The following is a 24,816-nucleotide window of genomic DNA, read 5'->3' as shown; positions in this document are numbered from 1 at the left end:
TAAATTATAATGTTTCTGGAGAGATGGGTCAATATTATCTCAGTAAAATGTAAAAAAAAAAAAAAATGATATAATTAATAAATATATATATATATATATATAGAACATAAATAAATACTTGAAAGTCATTGGAGGAATTTAGCTAATGCTGCCTGCTTACTTAAAATAAAACAAAATAAAATAATTTGAAATAAATATAAACAAATAAATAAATAACAGTGTTCTTGGAGGAAGAGCCAGTGTTGCCTGTTTACACAATTTCTGTCCAAAATAAATTGGCGAAAATTCTTGTGTGAGTCCTCTTGAGCGAGGAATTTGCTACAGACTTAATAAACAGAACTAAAATTAAACTAAAAACTCTGACCTTTCTTGCAGAGCTTCTGTGTCTCAGTACAGCCAAAGTCTGCAGATCTGCATTTACCTGCTGCAGCACCTGATGCCCCCCCTCCTCCTCATATGATATGATGATGATATGATGTCTGTGCACGACACAGAGAAGGAAGCGGCCGTCAGCAACACTCCTCAGGCTGTTTCATCGAGCATCAGCCATGGTGACAACACATATAGTATCTGCTGTGTTGCCACATGATGCTCTGCTGCTTGGCTGCATTTCAGTGTAGCAACACTGACATCTTTTGGCCTGATTCAAAACTGTCACAGGACCAAATCATTAAAGTGATCACAGCTTCCTGTGTCTCAGTGGAGAAAACGGTTTTGTTGTGACGACTTTGATGGTTTAGTCTTTATTTAAGGACACGAGTGTCTGCTGTAACCAGATTTATAATATTGTTCTATCGGCTCTAGCTTACCTAAATGTAATCAAGTGTCTTGGCTAAAAGCTCATTCAACATAATAATATGAATCTTATGATGGATAAACAAGGCTATATATACATAACAGTATTTAATATACATGACGCATTCCTATGTAAAGAGGATACATCTGAATGCATTTCTTGGCAGTTGTTATTTCCCTTTTTTTCTGCCTAAGAGATCATTAATATGAATTACATAATTATTATTATTGTTGTTGTTATTATTATATTGGTATTTTAGATTTACAAGATGTAAGCAGGCAAGGCGAAGTTACAGGTTCACCTACTGTGTGCTCTATGCCTGATGGACGTAGTCTTTTTTGGACGGTGTCTTTTCTGGATGTCATATAGTTGTGTGTTTTTTGATCGTTGTATAAATATCTTTTCTTGATGTCATATAGATTTTTTTTCTGGATGTATTATTATCATTTATTATAATATAAATAATGTAACATTATAATTTAAGTAATGTAACATCATTTTTCCCCTTGTAAGCAAATCACCCTAAAATAATATTTTTGAGATGCAGCTCCTTATCTAACTACACTCAGTGTCACAGAGTAACGAACACGTCATTTGTACTTAATCTTGAGGATGTCTGGCCATGTCTGTAGATAATTTTTAAGAGGTAACCATTTCATTTTATTCAGAATTTCTCTGAAAATACTCAGATGTGTTTCCAGTGCTTTTCTCCCTGCTGTCATGGCTAAACGCGGCCAGCAGAGGCGCTAAATGTCACTTTGACTTCATGTCCAACATGAGAACAGGGCAGCGAAGGTAGAACCACGTGTAGTGTGCGCATGCGCGGTGCTTGTTTGTTATTGTCGCCGCCTGCTTATGTCTGGCTCTGTGGGAGGTGGTAAGAAATGCTTCATTATGACTTTATAAAGGCAAAAATGCAAGTGAATTTTATTGCTTATTCACTTTGAAGCTTTAGAGAGACTTTTGGTTGCGTTTTAATCCGTCTTGCTGTGAGAGAAGCCCGTGGAAATTAGTTTTATTCAGTTCAGTTTTGGACCATTTAAGCGTGTAAATTGAACTGTGTTTGCACTGAAATGTTATGCTACACCACATGTATTGATGCTCTTAACGCGCACAGGATGTTGTTTATTCTTGATAGAGTTTATATGGTGTAAACCTGCTTTTAAACCCTGTCCTCAGGTGAGTCTGCTCTCAGATGGAGGCAGTGTGTAAGCAGCTCCCTGGAGGTGATGATGATGAGGAGGAGGGGGCAGGAGCAGATGAAGCCATGCTGTGGTCCATCCAGGAGGCTCTGGAGAGGCAGACTCTGCAGATCGGAGCATCAGCCTGCGGGGCCACAGCTGTGGTGGACGTGCTGAAGGCCCTCGGGGTGGATGTGGCCCCTGAGGATGCAGACCGCTGCGTCCAGACAAAGCTGAGGAGGAACGAGTCTCCGCTGCCTGACTACCTGCTGTCCCGCAGTGAAGCAGGTAAATGTCCCGATATACAGGAGAGACAACTTTGGGCCCCTAGATTTGTCACCACCTAAGTACAAGGTACTTAAATTTTGAGTTTTTCCATTTCATACACCTTTATACTTCTACTCGGACTCTAATCTGACAACTTTAGTTACTTTTCAATATTTTTTAATCCCTTTCCTGTCTGGCAAAAACCTTCAATCATCAAATGTGTTAATGTTGAGTGTTTTTGATAAACTCATCCTTTGAAACCTGGATCGACATCAGATTTCTTGTGCTGCATTTAAATGCATTTCACAAGAATTTAACACTTTGAAACACTGAGCAAATCAATTTGATTTCTTTCATAAACGGGAAAAAACATGAAAATAGTCCTGCGGCAAATACCTGCCTCGTTGCCACCTGCCACATTTTGACGATAGTACTTATGTTTACTTGTAATGGAGTATGTTCACAGTGTGGTATGAGTACTTTTGTTAACGTAAGGGATCTGAATACTTCCTCCATTACTGCGTAACGCCTACAGCAGAAGGTCACAGTAGTGAACACAGACTGAGTGCACATTTTTCAGCTTTTCATAGTAATATATTCACCACTCAATTATTATCTGAAATATTATCTCTCATGCAAAATAAATCCAGCAGTGAAATATAATCTTCATCTTTGTCTAATGACAAAAAAGTGTATAAAGGAACACATTTTATCACAAACATGGTTTTCACTGGACAGGAAGGGGATGTTAAACTGTAATCTGCAAAGTCACTAAAGCTGTCAGACAAATATAGTAGAACGTACATTATTTACCTCTGATTTGCAGTGAAGTAGGAGTAAAAAGTTGTTTGAAATGGAAACATTTCGGTAAAATACAAGTATTTCAGATTTGTACCTCAGTGAAGTACTTGAGTAAAAATGTTTCCACCGCTGATTACATTGTTTGACGTCAGTAAGCTGGCAAACATTACAGTTTAATCAGTCGAGCTCTCCAGACCGTTGTGACATTTCAGGTAATGAAATATGAACACAAAAAGCCTGACTCTGTGTAGGTAGCATATTTTAACGGGGCTCTGCAGACAGTAATATTTCAGGTGTCACAGATGCTCACAGAGACGATGTCTTCCCCGCTGATTGAGGCTCTGTAACGCCTTGAACCCCTCGGTGCGCTTTTCCTGCCAGCGTGACAGCTGGCTGCACTGCCAACCAGGCAAATTCAAAAGTACCCTCTTGAATTAGACAAAGAGTTTTATGTCTCTCAGAGGAGACACTGTAATTGACTTTTTCAGCTCTGTTTCACAATTTTTGCGTTGACATTTCAGGCGTTTAGCTCAAGCTGTCAGTGCACAGTGAGGCTCTGAGAGGAAAAGACACAGTTGTAATCTTTGATCTTAGACACAACAAGGAAAACATAATGACTTCCTGTAGTTCAGGGTTTTTTAAGGGGTTTAGAGACATTTGGGGCTTTCTGTTCGGGGCTCCTGGGATATGGAAAAGGCCAACATAAAGCAAGAGACTTTGTGGGGGGTTTGCATCTTTTTGTAGTCGTTAAACCTCTTTTCATAGTTTTGTCTCTTTGAGTTCATTTTGTGTCAGTTTGTGTCTTGGTCATTTTTGTGTCTTTTTGTGGTCGTTTTTGTCTTTGTAGTCATTTTGCGTTTCTTTGAAGTCGTTATGTGTCTTTATTGTCTCTCTTTTGTCTGTTATTGGTTTTTGTATCTTAGTTGTTTATGTTTTGTTTTTGGTCGTGTGTATCTATGTTGTTCATATTGTGTTGTTTTGTGTCACTTTTAATTGATTTTTTCTAATGATTTCATAGGTTATTTAAAAAAAAAAAAAGCTGAAATAAGGATTATTTCCTCTTTTAGGTGCGACTCACGCTCAGCTCATCCAGGGAGCACAGGAGGCCAGTAAGGGGAAGGTAATTGGCCGCTTCTTCCACTTTTACCCTCGGCGGCTGGTCAGACTAGTCCCCTGGCTAGCACGCTGGATCCGAAAAGGCGCTGTTCCCGTGGCGACCATGAACATGCAGCTGGCTGTGCCCGAGGGAGAGGAGGTGCCTGACGCCTGGCACCATCAGCTCATATTTGGTGTTGCACCGAATGCTGTTTTCATGACCAATCCTCTAGACGTAGGTGAGTAACGGCAAAAAAAAAAAAAAATGTTGTCTCTCCTGATGCGTTTTAATAAAATTCAATTTTCAGGAAGTGAGATAGAGGTACACCAGAGACTTTGCAGTGCGTCTGTGCTGCTGATTCGTCGAGAAGACGTCCTGCAGAGACTGACGCCAGATTGCTGTCTGTCCATCTTATCTGACTCGCAGTGGAAAGCTCTGGATATCGAGGGTAGACGCCGTTATTTAGTTTGATTCATGCTGATTTTCCATCCGTTATAAGAGTTTTCATCACTATTTTCTTCCCATTAGGTCAAGTGAAGCAGATGGCCCAAGAAGAGGAACAGGAGCAAGATCAGCCCAAGTTAACACACATCACGATCCCCGCGGCGTACAGTTCAGGCGTCACACTCTTCGCTCTACGGGAATCAGAGTTAGGACAAGAACTCCTCAGTGCTCCTGAACTACCTTTGCTGTAAGTCGTGGACTTTAAGCTTGAAGACTTTAGATTCATTCTGACAAGAAATGAAACACTTTATTGATCCAAGAGTTCAGGAGCAGCAGATGTAAAGCGAGAAAGACTATTACACCGTGCACTGACCAGAAGCCGGTAAGTTGTTAATTCTCATCTACTTTAGAATACTATGAAAGACTTGACAAAATAACTTTAAAATTCAGTTTTGGAGGTTTGTTAATTTTACAATTGCTTGATATCATACAAATAAGACGAATTTGAAAATGTGCTACATTTCAAAATTGATCAATAAACTAAAAAATATATTTAAAAAAAACAAATTTAAACAACTGAATTAGTGTAAAAGAACATTAGGTACAAGTTACAAATTCATTTGGGGTAATAATCGTGTTTGTTATTGGCAATAAACAGATTAAAAAACGGAGCGTTCTCTCTGTAGTTGCTGTGGAGCTGTCCATGGTGCTGACAGGGCTGGGCTAAAAGGCTAGAATCATTTATATTTAATAGAACATTTTACAACAATTATTGAGCGTTTTAGACTAAAACAGTCAGCAAATGTCAACAAGCAGTCAAGATCACTAAAGTAAAAATACTTCGTGACTGTGCTCTACCTGTGCACAGTCCCGGCTGTACTGGTCTTTTTACAGTTTTCGTCCTTGCCAGTCAATATCGTGCAGTGCACAAGTATGAGCTGACACCACAGAGTACGATGTAGATATTCATAATTAGTTTTCTAAATGTGGTGGATCTTACTAGAATGATATGTTTTTCTAGACTGTCGGCTCACCTGACATGTCTTCCTCAGCTGCTGTGTTGATGTGGGCGTACCGCCCAGTGGTTGATCCCTCTGAGAGTGGCCTAGGTAAATTTAGGCATTAGCATATGTTTTGTCCAGTTTACAAACAAAATCTATGGTCTCTAATCTACAGTTTGCTAGTAATATGTCAAACTTCTTATCAAAAGTGTAAACGATTTGCGTCACCGGTCTGGTTGCTTAGCAATGACAGCTGTCACAGCAGCTTGCCGCAGCTGTTTCTATGGGCGGTCAAAATGACCCTGTGCGGTGGTTGGAGGTATGAATTTTTTTTTTCTTTCTGTCCCACAACGGCAAAAACGGAGTAGATGATCAATAACACAATCCTAGGAAAAGTCAGGAACTGAGAAATTTGGGGGTTGTGAAGAGTTACATGCATTGTCAGATTTTGACAGGTCATAATAATGGCTGAAAAGGTTGTATTATAGCTTGTAGAGACAAGTCATAATATACTGTGGTATGTCGAAAAAAGGCCAAAAACGCCATAATTTAGCATGTCGAAAAAATGACTTTTTGACCTTTATTCCCACTTTGTATACTATGACGCGTCTCTACAAGCTGGAATATGTCGTTTTCAGACATTTTTATGACTTTACAAAATCTGACATTTTTTGCCATTTTGTCCACATGCTAAATTATAAAGTTTTTGGCCTTTTTTGGCCTTTATTCCCACTTTGTATCCTATGATGCGTCCCTACAATCTATAATATGTGGTTTTCAGCCATTTTTCGACATACTATACTATGGCGTTTTTGGCCATCTGCCAGTTTATGCAGAGGAGCCTCAGGTGTTAACCACAACTGATGCATCCACATGTGGGACACACACAGCTTTCAACTGTCAACGATTCAAGCCTTTAATTTTCCCCCGAAACCACACGTCTTATCCTTTAAGTGCTCTGCTGACTTTCATCTACATCGTGTTAGTCGTGGATGAAAGTCAGAGTCAGCAAAACAGTGAACTGCAGAATGATTTAATTCAAAGGTGCAGTTTGTAATTTCAGCGCTGTGAGCTTCATTTATATACTTGCAACAGAGGAATTGTTTAAATTCAGGCATGCACGTCTGTATTTCATGTTCCTACCAAGTCGGCCGTCCAGTCGGACAAACAGCTCGCAGATGCTGAAGGCGATGGTGGTGTGAGCCGGGATGACGATGGCCTTGTCGCGACCTTTAGGATTCCTGCCGTCGTCGATCTGAAACTGCAGCACACAACAGGAGTGTTTTAATTAATAGATGCTGATAATCTAATCATTTGGCAGTAATGCATTTTCACGTGATTGTTTTCACAAGGAATGTTTTGATCTATAAATCTGCACAGTTTCCCTACTGGTTGTCTTAAAACCTCCTACTGGTTCTCCTGATCCAAGGAGATTCTTAATGAGCAGGGAGGAAAGAGAAAATAGTTCCCGCATGAAATTGCTCACAATAAGGTCTGTGGCTCATCTTGAGTTACCGGATCATGATTTCCGGTTAAATTGAATTTTTTGGCACTTTGAGCGCCATCAAGTTCCATTTGGCAACTCACATGAAAACTGGACTGATAAACAGTACTGCAGGTAAGAGGAAACATATTTGCTTTTGGGGTCTCTTTAACTCTTTGAAACCTGGACTGACATCAGTTTTCTTGTGCTGTGTTCAGAAGCATTTTACAAGCATTAAAACCTTAAAAACCAAAGCAGATTGGTTTAATTTCTTTTGAAAACATGAGCAAAAGTCAAAAGAAAAGAAAAGAAAATGACCTGGAGATTTGTTTCTAAATAGAGAGACACAGAGAAAAAGAGAAAATTAATAGAATCCTTTAAAGGGGAAAATGTGCAGAAACCTATTATACTGTTATATATTTATTTATTTAATTTTATTTATTTATTTTATTTTATTTTTTTAATTTTAAGTTTTTTTTAAGAGGTCATTATGTTGTTTTATTTTTTTCAAATTTTATATATTGTTCATTTTCTGGTCATTTTTCTTGCAACTTTTACTTTTCATTTTGCACATTTTTGGGCTAATTCTTCAGTTTCTTGTTGTCGCCTTCCCAAGTTTTTGAAAGAAATCATGCCTATATGCTCAGGTTTCAAAGGGTTAACAGGGTGTTTCTGTGTGTTTACCCTCATGGTGGTCCCTCTCATCCCGGCGTGGACGACCACGCAGAGAACAGTTCGCCCGCTCTCCTTCGACTGACGAACCAAACAGTGATCCAGGTCCACTTTTCTGAAAAAATGAAAATTTGGTCGTCTATTCTTGTCGCTTAAACCAGTGTTTCCAACACAATTAACCCTTAAATCTGACACTCACTGAGGTCAAACAAGACTGTCTTATCGTCCTCTTGTATGTCGTCCCTGTTCTATATGTGTGCCGGTATAGAATAACATAATCATTTATTCATCCTTACAGGGAAACGCTCTCACATTTCTGCTGTCACAAAGAGGTCAGAGGTCAAGTATCAACTTATAGCCTTTGTTAGGATTAATGATATCTGAAATATTAAATTAGGATGGCAGCTATGATACTTCTACCTGCGTCTGTCCGTCCAAAAGATCAATAATTAATGAAAACATAGATAATTCCACTTGGTTATGAATAAATGATTAGAGATGATCCTTCATCTAATCAGTCCTGAGTGATTCTGCGATGACGATGTTGTCGTGTCACCTGGAGTTGAGCTCTCGCAGTAACGTGGGAACCTCCAGCTCGTGTTAGGTCACGATGCCGAAGGAGGCTTTGACGGCCACAGAGTCCGAGCCGCTGATGTTGAAGCCCACGTCGTTGATGAGGTGGTTTCCTAATCGGCCGTTGAGGGCGACGTCGGATTTGTCCTCGTAGTTGAGGAGCTGATAAGAAGACACGCCTGTTTCATAAAACAAAGAGGTTGTGATCAAGTTATGCTCAGGAAAATAGCAAATATTTTACTTTTCAGCTTCTCTGTTGTTTACCTCACTACAATTAATTTGACAGCTAGGCCGCTGTACAAAATAATATTTTAAACATGAGGAAATACGTTGTTTTATAAGCCACAACAGTAGGTGCTTATACATAAATGCATCAGTAGTAATAATTCATTGATAATAATATAACATTTGGGGTAAATTTTCTGTAATGGGTACTTTTGCTACTTAACCCTTTAAAACCTGTGCAATTTTGCTTGATTTTTGTTGGAACATTGGAAAAAGGCAATGAGCAATGAAGGAAGAAGAAAAAAATGAGGCAAAAAAATTTGCAAAACATTAGCACAAAAAACAACCAAACAAAAAATTAGTAAAAAAAAAAAAAAAGAAATTACTAAAAATTTTAATTTGAAATATGCATCAAAATAATTTTGTAAAATAATTGCCTGGATCTGCTAAACATCGTTTAAACCCATATAACTTGATTTAAATATAAGAAAGATGCAAAGTTATTTGGGGAAGGATGTATGAAATGCATGATGCATATTACATCTAGAATATTGTACTTTTTCTAGAGGATTTTTCCAACCTCACAGCCACATAAAGGGAAGGAATTGAGAAAACTGATTTTTAAAACACTGTATTTAACAAATACTCGTAAATATGAAGTCTGTTTCTTCAGTGTACCTGCTGTGATCTCTTTCTCCCCCACCAGGATGTCTTTGAGTGAGAAGGGGGTCGGCCTCGCTCAGACTCGGGACGGGGATCAGCCTCCCCATGTCCCCGACCTGCTTCACAAAGTTCTTCGTGGCTGCGGCGAACATGTCGATTGATGCATGAGTATCAAACAGGTAAAAAATATTCCTCTCGGACTGCTGGGTCCATGTGCTGCTCTCAGTGAGGGAGCTAATTCGGGAGTGTACTTTCAAACTGGTGAAGTGTTAAATAATGCAGGTGGTGTGTAAGGGAATATGGGACGAGGTGTGTTGACCTGATAGGTCACCGTAGCCCTGCAGCTTCCTGTCACGTGACAAAAAAAACACATTTTCTGAGCTTTTATTCCACTTTTTAGCAGCACATTATCCCTAACTGCTGACTGAAGCTTGAAATAAAACTCTTAACAGTAACTACATGTTCTCCTTTGACTCTGCCGTACATGAAACATGTGCTTTGGCCTCAATCCTTCCTCTAAAAGCCTCTCTTTTGAGGATGTCTCTGCGGTTTTTGCAACATCTAATGTTTTTTTTTCATTGCAGTTTTTTTTAGTCTGGATAATGTCCACCTCTTCAGGCCTCTCTGTGCATGCATGATGACGGGCTGATCTCTCCTGTGGCTCCGCTGCTGTCTGCTCGACATCCAGAAATAGCCTGTATGTTTTTAGGTTTAAATGCCACATGTAAGAAGCTGTCTTCTCCCACAAGAGCTGAGGTCAGTATTAGTTTTCTATACGTCGCGTTGCCCTGTAATTCTTCTCGGCCAAAGGAGGTCATGTAGTTTGTTGGAGGCTATAAAAGAAATCATCACACTGCAATTTACACTTAGGGTGCAGCCAGGAATCCCAGGATTGAGTCTGAATACATCCAAAGGTCATGAGGTTTAACAGAGTGGATGATTAGTGAGCAGCCACAGATTTCACCTGGAAATCACCTGCTCAGATTGTTTAATGGAAAAAAATGCACAAATGGTGTCTATACAAGTGTAAAGTAACAGCCTAGTTTCCAGAAAAAAATGTTGGCATTGCACATTTCTGCAAACCATTTGTTTGTCACATTTGAACATTTTGTACATGTCATATCAACGTTTCTAAATATGAGCTGACGTTTGTCATCAGGAGGTGGAGAGGATGGCGGATGGTGTGACACCGAGGCGAGATGTCTGCCGAGCTGCAGACCGCTGATCAAAACCAACAAGCTACAAAAACGGTTGTTTTAGGTGAGTCATTGCACGGTTTTGAGCTGCTTTTAGGCACCAATTTTATTTATTTATTGCTGTGATGCTAGCAAGAGAAGTGGCAGAGAAATTGCTGGATTTTTTTGGTGAGATAATGCCATCATTTATTTATCAAGACATATCTGCCTTTCCAGCTGGTATAGTGCCACATAATGTTTGGGTTTTTTTTCGTCACTGCATTTCCTGTCGGGATAGCACTATGAAAAGTGGCAACATAGCTGTGATGCCATAGTAATAATGCCATGAAAAGTGTTTGCTTTCTACCAGGTAAAAGTAGGGCTGAACAGTTGAAAAAAAAAGTTAAATTTCAACGATTTTGACCGATTACCAATTGTGATTTCATTTATTATATTGAGGGGAAGAGGATAGGAATAGAACGAATGACCATGGTGGGATTTGTCGTGATGATATGTACCAAACAAAGATTTTTTCCCTTAAATCTGTCGAATACATTTTGCAGGGCAGGACACCCCTGCAGCACAATACTCGATTTATTGTTATTTTGACACATATTTCACCTTTTTTGGATATTGCAATAGTTTTGTGACATCTGTGAAAGTCTGATTAATTTTTCAGCCCTGATTAGAAGGGCATGTTTTCTAACCACTTCCTCTTCACACTGCATTTAAAAAAAACAAAAAAGCTAAATGTACAGAAGCGGAGCTCTGATGTGAGGGAGGAACTGTCCTCCATCTGCTGCAGCGTCTGTCCCCCGTGGCTCTCTGGCTCTTTAATGGGAAATCAGTCTGTTCTTGAAGCACCTGAAACACTTCCTGACACAAACTGTTGCAGAAAAGCAAACAAGTATAATGTGCCTCATCTACTGACAGAAACGTGATTTTAGGACGGTTGGTTAACTCAGTTCAAGAGAAAAATCGCTGGTTAAAGCAACATTATTCAGTGTATGAGACAAAGGCGAACACGTCCTGCATGATGTTTGTTTTCTGCCTCTGGGACATCACCTCAGGGACAGACGGTCGGCTTGACGCTCCGATTTGGCAGCTGGAAAACACATCAGATGAACCTAACATGCACATTGTAAACTCCTCAAGCTGGAGTGTACAGATTTAGGTCAGCAAGAATTTCAGGTAGATGGCAAACAAACAAAAGAGTTTTCTGTTTTGTCTGATGGTTGCTTTATGTTCAAAACCATGTTTCAGGTACAACCGATAAACTACAAATACCAAGAATCCATATGAGTTTATTCAGCTCTGGCTCTGTATGTATTTTTTCATTCTTTAAAACCTGGATCGGCATCACTTATCTTGTGCTGCATTCAGACGCCTTTTTTTACAAGTATTTAAACTTTTGAACTATCATGTGCAAACGGGTTTGATTTTTTCAGAAACCACGGTTAAAAAGGCAACGAGAACTTATTGTTATTATATTCTTATTATTATTGTCGTGAGATGCAGAGTGGGTAGCATCACATGACCAAAAAAACAAAGACTAAAATAAAAATCAGGACTTAAATACAAACTAGACTGGCGAGGAGATGAAGTGCAGGAGGAGAAAAGGGGCGGAGAAGCTCAGGTGAGCGAATAAAGGTGAAGCGGCAGAAGAGCAGGCAGGCAGGATTGGCTGAGAGACAGTGAGGAGCAGGACGGACTAACGAGGCTGATGCAGGACAGGTCGTCGACGGTAAATGAGGGAAAGAACCACAGGAGTAAAAAACACAGTAAACTGACACCTGAATGCCAAAAAAATATATGAACGACATTCACAGTTAACCCTTTGAAACCTGGAACTGAAGCTGAAGATATGGAAAATATGCATATTATACAAATTTTTCTCTTTTTACATCCATTATGACACATAAGTTGCGATAGCAAACACTTGATTTCAGTTGAGCAGACTTTATTATTGAACCTTAATAAGAGTGAAAGGTGAAAGGTCGAGCAGCAAACTGTAAATCATACATGCGGACTTGGTTCTTTTTTTTAACCTCTTGAAAAGAAACGCTCAACTTGAGCTTCCAAAAGCTTTTTTTTCCCTCCATCATCATCATAAAGCCCATCTTCTTTCATCATGTACAAATTTTTATCCAGCCTTTAATTAGCTGCATCTTTTCAAGGAAACTGAGAGCCCGAGGAGGAGGCTGGCCTCGAAATGAAGCAAGAAAAAATGATGAGAGAGGAGGAGGAGAGTGAGAGAAAGAAGGGAGGGAGGCACGGGGAGCTTGTTTCAGTGTGCAGTAATCGCTCATCCAGGAGCCGCCTGTTCCACTCAGGGATATTTGGATTTTTCAGTCTGGATGCTGTAGCTCGGGGTTGGACTCACTCTCTCTCTCTCTCTCTCTGTGACTTCCCTGTGTGTGTAGAGGCGGCTGTGTGTGAGGACGCTGCATGTCTGGCACGCAGACATGGGCCCCCTCGTTACGCTCTAGGATTACCGTGTGCCTGGTCGTCACCTTGGCTCAGGTGATCGCCGTGACCTGCCAAGAAGAAAGCAAGAAAGGTGAGTGACAGATATGACTGCTTTTCTATGTTGATGACTGACAAGTTTATGCAAAACTGGAACCCAAAAATGCCATTTTGCAGGAATGATATGTAAATATGTAACTTTAAGTAAAAAAAATCACTACTTTGGTCTAAATCACCTAAAAAACTTTATTTTCAGTGCAAAAGTGTTTCCTCCTGATTTCCTGTCTCCCAATAATTCATGACCAAGCCCTGTGAAAGCATTTACCTCTGTTATTACCTCTGTAACAGTTGTGTTTCCCATTATGCCCTTGGTTTATGCTTTTTCTCTAAATTTAGGAAGTGGTTCAGGAAGTTTCTTGCAGCTTTTTGTGTTTTTACTTTTCTGCCGCCCAGCGACCGGACCACACCGGCCTTGCGGTGTGTGAGCTGAAGGTGGAAATCATACCCACAATTCAGAGCAAAAAAGGCTTATTACGCCTTAATGAGACACCATTTTCCTGTTTGAGAAGCCACGACGTGATGATTAAGAGAGTTTCACCGCACGAAATAGCTGGTGAAATTAATTAGAGATGGAGAAAGTGACAGCAAATTTCTTGCACAAAAGGGACGTATTGATGCTAAATTGAACCCACACTGCTCAGACAAAATCCCCCCAAAAATATCAAAAATAAAATGTCCCAGTCGATGTGATCTTGGGTCAAAAATATGCCCCCCCCCCATAGGATGCAGCGCTGGGCTATTTCAGTGCGAGGTCGACGCTGAATGATGGGGTTTCGAGTGCCACGGCTATAATGATGTGGCCTCACAGATGGGACGGACAAAAGCAGGCCACTAATTTTGGTCAGACCTCGGGCCAAAGGCAGACAAGACACACCCAGAGCGAGAGGATGCTGGATGTGAAGTATGCCGCGCTCGCTTCCATCCAAGTTCACCGAAACTGGATAAATAAAGACTTTACTCAGCCTATATATACAGACAGAAATAGATGTCCACCTACAGCTGAGTTTATTCCTAAAGGTCACGCAGAAGCTGTTTCCAGGACTCAGTCTCTGATCCTGTGATCTCCACAGTCGCCATATGGTCTTGGCTAGCAGTTTCCCTTTGTTTCCAGTCTTTATGCTAAGCTAAGCTAACTGGTTGCTGGTCTTATACTGTATTTACCATCCAGTGATATCAATCTTCTTTAATTATCAGCTGTGAATAACCAATTTCCCAAAACTATACCTTTGATATAAATATAGTCGCTTTATTTTATTGGTTAAAACAAACACACAAACTAATAAATAAAAAATGAAATAATAAACTTTATTTATAAAGCACTTTTCATACAAGATATAGCTGAAAGTGCTTCACAGTTAAAATACAACACATTAAAGCAAAAGCCAAAAGAATAACAAAATTTAACAATAAAAAACAGTCAATGATTAAAAAATAAATAGATAAGTAAAGGTAAATGAAGCAGAGACCAGTCAGAAATAATGAAAATGGGAAATTGATAATAATAATAATAAATAATAATAATAATAATATAATAATAATTAATAATAATAACAAATTAATTAATTAAAATTTTATTATTTTGAGTAAGTTTCTCAAAAAATTATGTATGACCAAATATTTTCTTAAAATAATGACGCATTTCAAAATAATTTGAAATAACACCAAGTCATTATTTTCAGATAAGTAAGTTTGGAAAATGACTCATCATTTTAAGACACTTACTTTTTATTTCGAGAAAGTTTCTCCATAGATATAACTATTAGTCCCAAATAAAGTAGAATTATCCCTAAACCCACAAGAAAATAAAAATATAAAATAAAATAATAATATTTAAAATAATAGTAATAATAATATAATAAATAATAATAATAAATAATAATAAAATTTGTCCCTAAAACCCACAAGAAAATAAAAATAATAATAAAATAATAATAATAAATATAAAATAAAATATTTGGGTAAATTCTGAGAAAATAAGCACTTTTTGCAGCAAAATATCTGTCAGAATCATCTCACAACAATTCGTAGACATCCAAATCCCCAGGTTGGAAACCAAGAAACAATGAGACTGGTGCCAAAGATACATTAATTACAGCTTTAACAGGCTGCTGCACCATAACCCTGATGCTATAAATGGAATTAATAACGTCCCTCCAAGAACTCAGAAGTCATATGTAGAAGTAAATGTTGTTTTAACCTGATTTCAGGTGTTTGTTTCGGGGCCAGATATGTCAGCTGGTGTTGTTGTGCAGGAACAGTCGAACAGTCTGAGATTTATGATGCTGGCAGTCAGCTTGTTAAAACGGCGACCGGCCATTTAACATTTTAGTGTGCTGTTGTTGGCTCGGCGGATGTGCATGTGTGTGTTTGCTCGTGTGGGAAAAAAAGCAGAGAGACTCGACTTTGAATGGGAGGAACCAACATAAACAGGATCACATTTATTTGTATCTCACCTCCACACATTATTCTGTTATTTTAGGGCTCAGTGTCGGATTTTGAGGGCTATAAATTAGGAAATTACTGCTGTGTATGCATATAGGCAGTGGTGCTGCCAAGGAGTAGCAAGGGTGGACCCCAACCACGCTGATACTATATTCAAACTCTTTTTTGAAGACAAAAACATGTCTTGTTGTTTTTAAGTGATGTGTGACTGTCTTTGTTACCTAGCTGCAAAACACATCTCCCTGGAGGAGTCCCAACCTTGACTTTGGGAACCACGAATTTAAGGTGCAGTTTATGTGGCCTGAATGTTGTTTAATAATAAACCTGAGCTGAGGAGGTTTAGGCGTCTGCAAACCACAAGGTCAGAGAGCTGCACGGACAGTTTCCACTTAAATAGAAGCCTCAGTTAGTCACGATGATTGCTCTCATGCTGCATATCCAACTCACAATCACTTTCAAATGGCCAAAAAAGGTCGTTTTTAAACATCGGTGTCTGTAGTTTTCAACTTTTATGTGCAGCTTTAGCACAAAAAGATCACTTTTTACTGCAGAAGTCAATACAATAAATGCTTTTCCTCCCAATATTTCCAAAACAACCACTGTAAAAGCTCTCTGTGGCTCAGCAACCTGCTGAATAAACCTCCAGCTCACTGATTTTTTTTTTATATGCTGCCTCATATGATCTGCTCCTCAGGGTGCAGCAGGTTCTCGTAGCAGAGGGTTCTCCGGGTGTGGCACCTCTCCCAAATAAAGGAAAGCCACAAGTTCTACCCGAGCCCAACGTATAATACAGCCGCTGTGGTTTCCCCTGAAATAACTGCAGCGTTTGAGAGGCAGCGTCTCTCGCGGGGAGAGGCCTCACCACATAATTAGTACCTAGGACGTCACTAAACTGCACAGATTATAATATGCTGCAGAGCTCGTAGCAGGTGGCCATTTTTACTTTTTTCTTCTCTTCTTGTTTAGTTTTGTACTGTTCTTTCTTTTTCTTTTTCTTTTTCTTTTTAGGACAATAGAGGGTTCAGGATTCTTGACCAGCAGAGTGCACAGTGAAAAAAACACCCTCTTACACTGCAAAAAATCATTTTATTTTGAGTCATTTGGCTTTAAACCTTATTTCTCTTAAAGAATAAAAAACAGAAATGTGCCTTTAAGGAATATGGATTCCCCTTCTTAAATTAAAGTTCTTTATAGTTTTAGTATTTTTTGTGCAAAAGTCTTTAAACATTTTTATATAAGATAAAACTAATGGCATTTTTTGAGTTTTCAAATTTAATTTTTCTTAAAAAAACATTCACAGTTTCCATTTTTCTTGATTGCATGTACAAGCACACCCCAAAAAAACAAATTACAGGCTTCCATAGACACATTTTACCTCCTGATTAAAAAACACTGAGATGGATTTTGTGATGAGTGAACATGAAAACTATAGGTCTTGTCTTGTTTTATGCTCACAGTCGGAGACACTGCTGCTGCAAAGATGATTACATACTTGCATACAGACACATTTATTGGCACATTTACAGCCAGGAGGAGCTGTCAGCTTCAACCACAGTCTAGTCACTGACAGTAAGTGCCTTGCTCAAGTGCAGCTCAGTGCCAGGAAGTGTTGGAGAGGTAAAATTTCCGTCTGTATGGAAACACCTCCATATAAATCAAGAGGCAGGGGACAATATGAAAATTTGATGTCATGATTATCATGAACAAAATAACTGCAATTCACAATATCATCCTAATAATCATCAAAATATAGAAACGCCTAAAGGTCCACTGTGTGAGATTTAGGGGGATTTAGTGGCAGCAGATTGCAACCAGCAGCTGAAACGTCCACCGGCTCTAATTCTCACAGTGTTCATCATTCAGGAGGTTTTTACTGGGAGCCAAATTTTCCACAGAGGTCTCTTCCTCTCCAAAACAAAGGTGGTTAAAACCAGTAAAATTACTGAATGAAGCCGTTTTGTGTTACAAATCAGTGTTTTTCTGTGATGCTCTGTTTACTATGGTGGTCAACACCAAAAAAAAAAAACATGGCCTGATATAGATCCAGTCTGTAGAAACATGGTGGTGCAACATGGTGATCTATGTGCACAAAGACCTGCTCCCTATGGAGATATAAATGACTTGTTCCAAGGTAACAAAAACAGAGTGATTGTTATTTTCAGTGGATTTTACACAAAATTAAATTCACTTATTAGATTGTATTCAATTTCTGCCAATATATCCCCCTAAATCATACACACTGAACCTTTAAGATGGCATTAAACATATTAAAATCACCTTACATTACATTTTGTTATAGGTTATGGTATTACAGAGCGGACACACGTTTTTTTGGCAGATAATCATCACTCAGACTATCTTAAAAAGCTTTTCAGCTTTGGCAGCATATCTTTGATATGAAATATGTTAATGTTGATTAATATCAAGCTTTACTTGGCCTGTTTTTGCAGGGTAAATTAGCACGATAGCATGTCTTCCTCTAATTGAAGACTTGCATCAAACATTGACTTCACAGCTAAACTGTTTCTAATATGCAAAACAAAATTTCTTGTTTTGTTGGCAAACCTATAAATAGATTTAAGACTGTTGCACATGACTGTGACCATATGCAATTGACCGGTTGCTTGGAAAAAATGAAAGAAATTTGCACTCATGTGGAGTTGAGTAACCGCAAGGATGTAAGGTTTTGTTTTAGAGAGGACACTTATCATTTGTGCCTTTTCTGCATCAATTTATGATGAAAATATCTTTAACTATGTCAATTTAAGCTCCTCTGCTACTCAAAGAGAAGTGTTCCCAGTGAACCCCCCTGAAATCTACACATGTGAAGGATTTACAAGACATAGATTTAAACATTTGTGATTGAAACTGATGCAACAGACGCAGAAATTTAATGACTTTTAGCCCTGAGTCTGGGTGACACTCCAAAAAAGGAATAGATACTGCAGTTCCCATAATGCAACTAGTCCATGCCTGCAGCTCTACATCCCGAGTTTGACACTGTTTTTTGTTGTCAATCTGTCGTGTGACCCTGATGACATCAGTCAGGCTTTTTTCATCCTGCGCAGCCACATTTTAAAACTGTTTAATTCACAGGCTGAGTCCCACTTCTCATGACTATAACGGGACTCTCCTGGGTCTAATCTGGGGAATTTCCCTTTAAGACAAGTTGGTCATAATTATGAGGCTTTATGTCGTACAGTTTTAGAGTTTATTGGCTTTTCGTGAACTTTTTTTTCCTCCCTTCTGTCTGAAACATGAAGAAATCAATTCAAACATGAGTTTTGTTAAATTGCTTAGTAATGACTGCAGCCTGCTGGCCACAGATGGAAAGTGCAGTTACGTTCGATTGTTGCGTGTTCCTAAATTATCATAAAATGCATCCAGAGGCGTGTCGAGTTTGTGTGTGTGACAGGGGCGCTGTAGTGTGTGAGGAGCTCAGAGACCTCCACACGACTGTGACTCCAGAGGGCGAGTGTTGCCCCGTGTGCTCACATCAACAAGTCTTACAGTAGGAGTTAACACTTTGAAATTCCCTTCTCTGGATATTTAATATTTAGACAAGTAGAGCTATTAATTAATTGTGTAAGATTAAAAGAGTCACAGAGAGATTTAAATTTGTCTGAGACAGGGGACAACCAATCCAAATTAAAATCTCCAGCAAGGAGAATCTCATTAAAGTCTAAAGTTAATAAATGATTACTTTAAGATGATAGGGCCTCACTGCCTGCTGAGGGGGGTCAGAAACACCCTACGACTGTAATAAAATGGCCTTAATGAAGTTCTAGTTTGAGGGTAAGAAGTCTAAATTGCCTGCTGAGAGACACTGATAAAAGAGTGGATGCATGAAAATTATTTTTTAGATAAATAGCAACGCCCTCACCTGTTCTGGGACGGATTGCAATGTCTTTATCTGTGATGGATTTGTTTAGCCATGATTCAGACAGAAGAAGATCAGCTTCCGAAATATTTTACCCAGATTTTCAGTAAGTCCAATTTGGGAGGCTAAAACTATTGAAATCGGGACAGTTGCACATTCCCTGAGAGAAGAAGCACTGAGACAATCAGACATTTTCCTCTTGCTGAGTTTTGGGTTGATTTACTTGAATTAAACAGGTGGATTGAAGGCAGCCAGTCATAAGGACCTAAAATGTTAACAGGATGGGGAACAGTCATGGGATCCACTAACATTTGTGTGGGCCTGTTTTAGAGACTCCTAAAAAAATATGAAATCCCAGTTTGTGTCCTTCTGGGGAAATAAAAAAAGAGACACATTATGGCGTCCAAACCCTCCATGCACGTCGTGCAAACACAGTTAGATGTAAACGGAAGTACATGTCGCCCTGAGGTTACACACTCCGGTACAGTAGGTGGCGATATGCACCTTTTAACGTTAGTAAAGAGAGAGAGAGAGGAAGAAGAAAAACACGGCATGTCAGGATCATGGATTTTGATGAAGTCCAGTCCACCGCAGAAGGATCCGGTCCGGGTTTTACGTCCCGCTGAGTTGGAATGATGCGTTGCGTGACGACACACGTAAACAGGAAGAGAAGCCCGGAGAAGTAACGTGGTCGAAAACAAGAAAACTCCAGGCAACAGTGAAGAGCCAAGAAGCACTTTCCCCAAAACTACGTCGCGAGTCCACGTCCCAGCTCCGCGAGGTGAGCAGGCTGCATGGTCCGCACAGACCGGGACAGACTGAGCCCGATCCCGGTTCAGTACTTCAGACTTTGAAACGTATCAAAACCTGCTCGCTCTGCACCGGCATCTGCTGGCAGAAGCTCGCGTTGCACCCGTTTGTCATTTTTGTAGTAAGCTCCCTGTCCCCAGCCCAAAAGCAGTGTGTGCCATGCAGATCCAACCACACTGCTGCTGATTTAGTTCTTGTAGGATATGTTGAATATTTCATCTCATCATTAGTTATGAGTTGATAAAATGTCACTTTTTAAATAGAAAAGTTAAAGTTCTTTATTGTTTTAGTATTTTTTGTGCAAAAGTCTTTAAATATTTTTTGATATATAAGATAAAACTAATGGCATTTTTTGAGTTTTCAAATTTAATTTTTCTTGAAAAACTGTCACAGTTTCCCTTTTTCCTGATTGCATGTACACATACGCCCCCAAAAAACGAATTATAGGGTTCCATTTTACACATTTTACTTTTTTAAATAACACTGAGATGGATTTTGTGATGAGTGAACATAAAAACTATAACTAGAAATAATACTCTTTCCACATTTTTAGGCTTCAATCGGCTTACAAACCAAACCTTAAATTTAAAAGAAAAAAATCTAAAATTATGAATAAATAAATCTTAAATTCAAGCTCCAAGAAGATCTTGTGCAGTGTGCATGTACACTACTACAGAGCTTTAGAAAAACAAAAATAAAATTGCTAATTTTTAGGCGTATATGTCACAGACTGTCAATTTAATTATGAACTCTTTTGTCCCTGTCAGGCTCCTGTAAATGCTCAGCGTTTGCAGTGATCTGATTGGTCAGAGTTCTGCAAAATGTAAACAGAAGCGTTTTCTGTGGAAATGTTGCAACAAACGTTAGCTTTTTTCTGTATTGAAGCGCCGACAGAAACTGTAAGTAAAGTCTTCAATAAGTTTCTTTTACTGTAACTGTTTGCACATATTTGTGCTAAATTTAAAGGTCCTCTCTTTTCAGTTCTTAAAGTTTAGCAACCTGAGAGCTAATTATCCGGAGTAATAACAGGTTGAAAAAAGGTTGTGAAAAGCATCTGAACGCAGCACAAGAAAACTGATGTCCAAACAAAATATATACTTTTCATTATCGCGTGAACTGTCCCTTTAAAATACCTTAAATATGAAGTGTTTTGTAGGCTTTGTCTGAGGCTACCTGTCCTAGAAAGATCTTTTCCACTTTCACAGATTTCTGCGAGTTTGTAAAGCTGAGCGTTAGACAGGAAGCACAGCTGTAAATGGAAACAGTGGCTGTTGAGGTGACGCTGGTCTTCTGTGGTTCAAGTGTTACTTTTGCTGCTGGGCTTCACCGCAGGATCCGCAATTTCAGCTGAGGACACCAGTTTTCCCTGTTTTATGTTTACAGGGTTTTTTGAGCAATTACAGGCCACAAAAATCATGATTGTTTTCACTTGGCTGAAACGTCTGGATGAGCTCTGCTGGTTTAGACCAGACTGAAATAGACCGGCTATTGTTGTGACGAGATTTTTCATATATCGCAGTGAGAGAAGAGGAAAGGAAAGTCGATCTGTGTGGATTGGCCAAAGCTTTAAAGGGTAACTTTTGTATTTCTCAACCTGGACCCAAAGTTTCACATGTTTTTGTGTCTGAGTGACTAATGGGAACTACATTTCATTTTTGGATGTTTTAAGTCCAGTATTGGGTGAGAGCAATGCTGGCAGCTACTGTTTGACTGAGTAAAAATGTGATGCTTAAGTCATTTATATTTAAATCAGAATGGTTTTACATTGTGTTTATTCTTGTTAGTCGCTGGATATTTGCTTCATTTGCATTTTTGGTTGCAGCAGTTTACCAGTCTGAAGACATACTATGGTATAAAAACTGTTTGATCAACCAAATGATAAACCTACGGAAGCCCTGAGGGGCAAGTGAGAATTTTTTTTTCTGGTGATCCATTTTCTAAGTTCAAAAAAATTGTTATTTCATGTGTGAAATAGAGTGGGAAAAAAATTTATTTGCAAGAAATAAATGTTTTTTTGGCATGAAAAAAAATTCTTTTTTGCAAGATTTTTTTTTTTTTTTACCAGAGCATAGTTTGAGTGTTAGCATTTCAAGAATATGTTGAGTTATTCCTTTTGCTTTAGCCAGTACAATGCATCATTAAGGGCTGCACTAGAACTTGTAGGCAGACTATATATTCATTAACCATGCTTTGTTCATAATATTTATTTTTCAGAAAACTGCAGAGAGATTCCTCCAAAATCGCCTCAGTGGTTTAGAGAAACAAAGCTCGGTTAGCAATGAATGTGCGGTTAAAAGGTTTGACCTCTCTCTGTGCCAGTCACTAAAATTTAGTTCAGGGATACCTTATTTATCTTAGCTTTGGGTTTTGCCAGGAAACGAAAAAGTCAACTTTGTACTCATGACATTTTAACAGCATCATACAGTTTAGGAGTGTACATCTTATCTCTGGGAGAAAAACAAGGCTATAAAAGCTAAAAAAAATTCAAAAAAAGCAAAAATGATTCGCCAGCTATCAGCTGATAAACTGACCCGTAGGTTCTGATGTCAGTCGCTGTTTTTATTCCCTAAAGATTCCTGCTCAGAAGACGGAAAAGTCTACTCCAACTATGAGATATGGAACCCCGAGCCGTGTCGAGTCTGTATTTGTGATTTGGGGACGGTGGTTTGTGAGGACGTGGTGTGTGAGGATGTAGGTGACTGCGAGACCACAGAGACCCCCGAGGGCGAGTGCTGCCCCGTGTGTTCGGCTGCAGCACTGCGGCCTGATGCAGACGCCGGTAAACTGGAACGTCACCCGCTCATCTGTCTGTTCTGCGGATGCATCCTGGTTTTTATTCTTGCTGTTTGTGTCGATTTTCGATGTCAGCAGTCGGACGGTGTTCCCGTCTGTGTCAGGACTGCTGGTGCTTTTTGTCTCCCGGTCTGAAGCCCTCGTCTTCAGGCTCCATCGTTTGCACACCAAATGTTTTCTTAACTGCTACAGTGTTGTGTTTTCAGAGTTTCCCTTTGACTGCCAGTATGAAAAAGGAATACATCGACTTTTTGCCAAATAAGATCACTTCTCAACCTACATTGTGCAGCAACAAATTGTTAGCAGTTTCATCTGTGACATCAGTATTGATGTCAGTGGAAAATAATGGACAGGTGCAGCTGCTACCAACTTTACTGCTGCACAAAAGGAAGCTGAGCAAGTAACTTATTTACCAAATAAAGTGTATTCCTCTGGGAAATGATCGCTTCAATGTCATGTTGCTCTACGCATTTATGATTATGGTAATTTCCACATTTATTGGTCTTTTTTGTAAGTTGTTGACTATTTCAGCACACAAATTAAGGTGACAAATATCTAAATGAATTACTTTATGAAAAGCCTCTATGTGTATCATAAGCTTTTTTTACACCACCTGTTTAAGACAGGAACGTCGTGATGTTGTGGTACCTCACTGTTCTGTATAAAAGGGATAATCGCAGAATGGGGGGATAAAGTTTTCTCACATTTAGGGCCCTGAAAACGACCTACCAATTGGATTATGGACATGATGTTTTGACAGCGTGTTATGTGTGCAACCTACTGCAGAAGATTTAAAAAAACAGCCAATAGCAGTTAGCAGCTAATTTAAAGAAGAACAGCGGCTGCAGATGTCCACAAACTGGAAAAACTGTGACATTCGGGAGCTCCTAACCCTCCGAGCAGACAACCAGATCAGCTGCAAAATGATTATTATTGCTGCAGATGCTATATTTCAAACTAGATGCTGATACTGTTGTGTAAATGTCATGCATCATTTGCTTTGTGATGCTGGCATGCTGTCTAAAATCACACACAGGAGCGGCATTATGTTTTATTATGTGCAAAAATGCAAAGGAGGAGTAAAATAAGAGAGAATTAGTCCAATTAGTCCAAACCAATTAGTTTTGTGGACAAGTCAAGTTTGGCATTTTGACTGTGACCACTTGTTTTTTTTTTGGAGCCAAAGGTGACTATTAACAAAAACTTCTTAGAGGATCTTTGAGCATGAAACATTAAAAACATTTTTTAGGTGTCCAAAATGGTATAATTAATCTTAATGAACTGAAAAACCACAACACTAAAACAAAAAGTGACGGCTGCGCGTTGGCTCAGTTTTTTCAGCCCTGGATGTTTCAGCTTCAATGTAATTTGTGAATTTGGCAACACACGTGGGTCATTTTAAACCGTGACAACCTCTTTCACAGTCAGATAAGTTGGCTATGCTAAGATTGTCCTTTTTTTTTCCAGTAAAAACTTGCATTCATGTGGAGGATGCCAAAATCACAGCAATTTGACACATAGGGCTTTAAAAAACAGGACCACTTTTGCTTGTTGAGAACAATTGCTGGCATGAAAGTTCAGCATGTTAGAGACAAAAATATGACACTTTGGGAATATTCTTACTTTGCAAAACATTAGATGAGAAAATCAGCCCCATTTTAGCGTCTGTATGCTAAATATGGACTCAGAGTTGCAGCCTGCCTGCAGTTTTCTGGGAGTTTGCTCCTGATATGTCCTGACTCTGGTAACTTCATATCTAGCATACAGGCATGAGCATGGCATTAATTTTCTCATAACTCTGCAAGGAAGCAAAAAAAGCAAAAAAAACGTTTTAAGGTCAGATTTCAAGTCACATGGTCACTAATTTAAATTTTTCTCTGCTTTTCTTCCATGAAGACACCTGCACAGAAAAATGGAAAAGTCTACGCGCTCACAACGACATGTGGAACCCGGAGCCGTGTCGGATCTGTGTGTGCGATACGGGGAAA

The 24,816-nt window shown here is 39.1% G+C and overlaps 2 protein-coding genes and 1 pseudogene across 2 annotated transcripts; 2 read left to right on the top strand and 1 right to left on the bottom strand.

Annotated features, from left to right (window-relative positions):
* Positions 1-1,648: 1,648 nt before the first annotated feature.
* LOC121962990 lies at positions 1,649-5,032 on the top strand. Its single transcript, XM_042513346.1, has 5 exons — positions 1,649-1,673; positions 1,976-2,265; positions 4,113-4,379; positions 4,449-4,589; positions 4,670-5,032. The coding sequence occupies exons 2-5, from the start codon at positions 1,992-1,994 to the stop codon at positions 4,834-4,836; spliced, it is 849 nt and encodes a 282-aa protein (XP_042369280.1). The 5' UTR covers positions 1,649-1,673; positions 1,976-1,991; the 3' UTR covers positions 4,837-5,032.
* A 1,632-nt stretch (positions 5,033-6,664) lies between these two features.
* LOC121963076 lies at positions 6,665-9,410 on the bottom strand (annotated as a pseudogene).
* Positions 9,411-12,825: 3,415 nt separating this feature from the next.
* LOC121963075 (collagen alpha-1(II) chain-like) lies at positions 12,826-24,813 on the top strand (the record flags this gene model as incomplete). The annotated part of the gene is made up of 3 exons (XM_042513444.1): positions 12,826-12,937; positions 22,608-22,814; positions 24,725-24,813. Coding segments are annotated over exons 1-3 (408 nt in total), but the record flags the coding sequence as incomplete, so codon positions are not given.
* Between the last annotated feature and the right edge of the window lie 3 nt (positions 24,814-24,816).

Source organism: Plectropomus leopardus, chromosome 24 (assembly GCF_008729295.1).
Source record: "Plectropomus leopardus isolate mb chromosome 24, YSFRI_Pleo_2.0, whole genome shotgun sequence".
NCBI lineage: Eukaryota > Metazoa > Chordata > Actinopteri > Perciformes > Serranidae > Plectropomus > Plectropomus leopardus.
This window is presented reverse-complemented; position numbering and strand designations above follow the sequence as displayed.

Excerpts from the sequence above, each read along its gene's own strand:
- LOC121962990 (XM_042513346.1), top strand. The coding sequence starts at position 1,992 with ATGGAGGCAGTGTGTAAGCAGCTCCCTGGAGGTGATGATGATGAGGAG. Across the intron at positions 4,380-4,448 it reads GACCAATCCTCTAGACGTAG|GAAGTGAGATAGAGGTACAC; the intron begins GTGAGTAACGGC and ends TTCAATTTTCAG. Across the intron at positions 4,590-4,669 it reads GAAAGCTCTGGATATCGAGG|GTCAAGTGAAGCAGATGGCC; the intron begins GTAGACGCCGTT and ends TCTTCCCATTAG.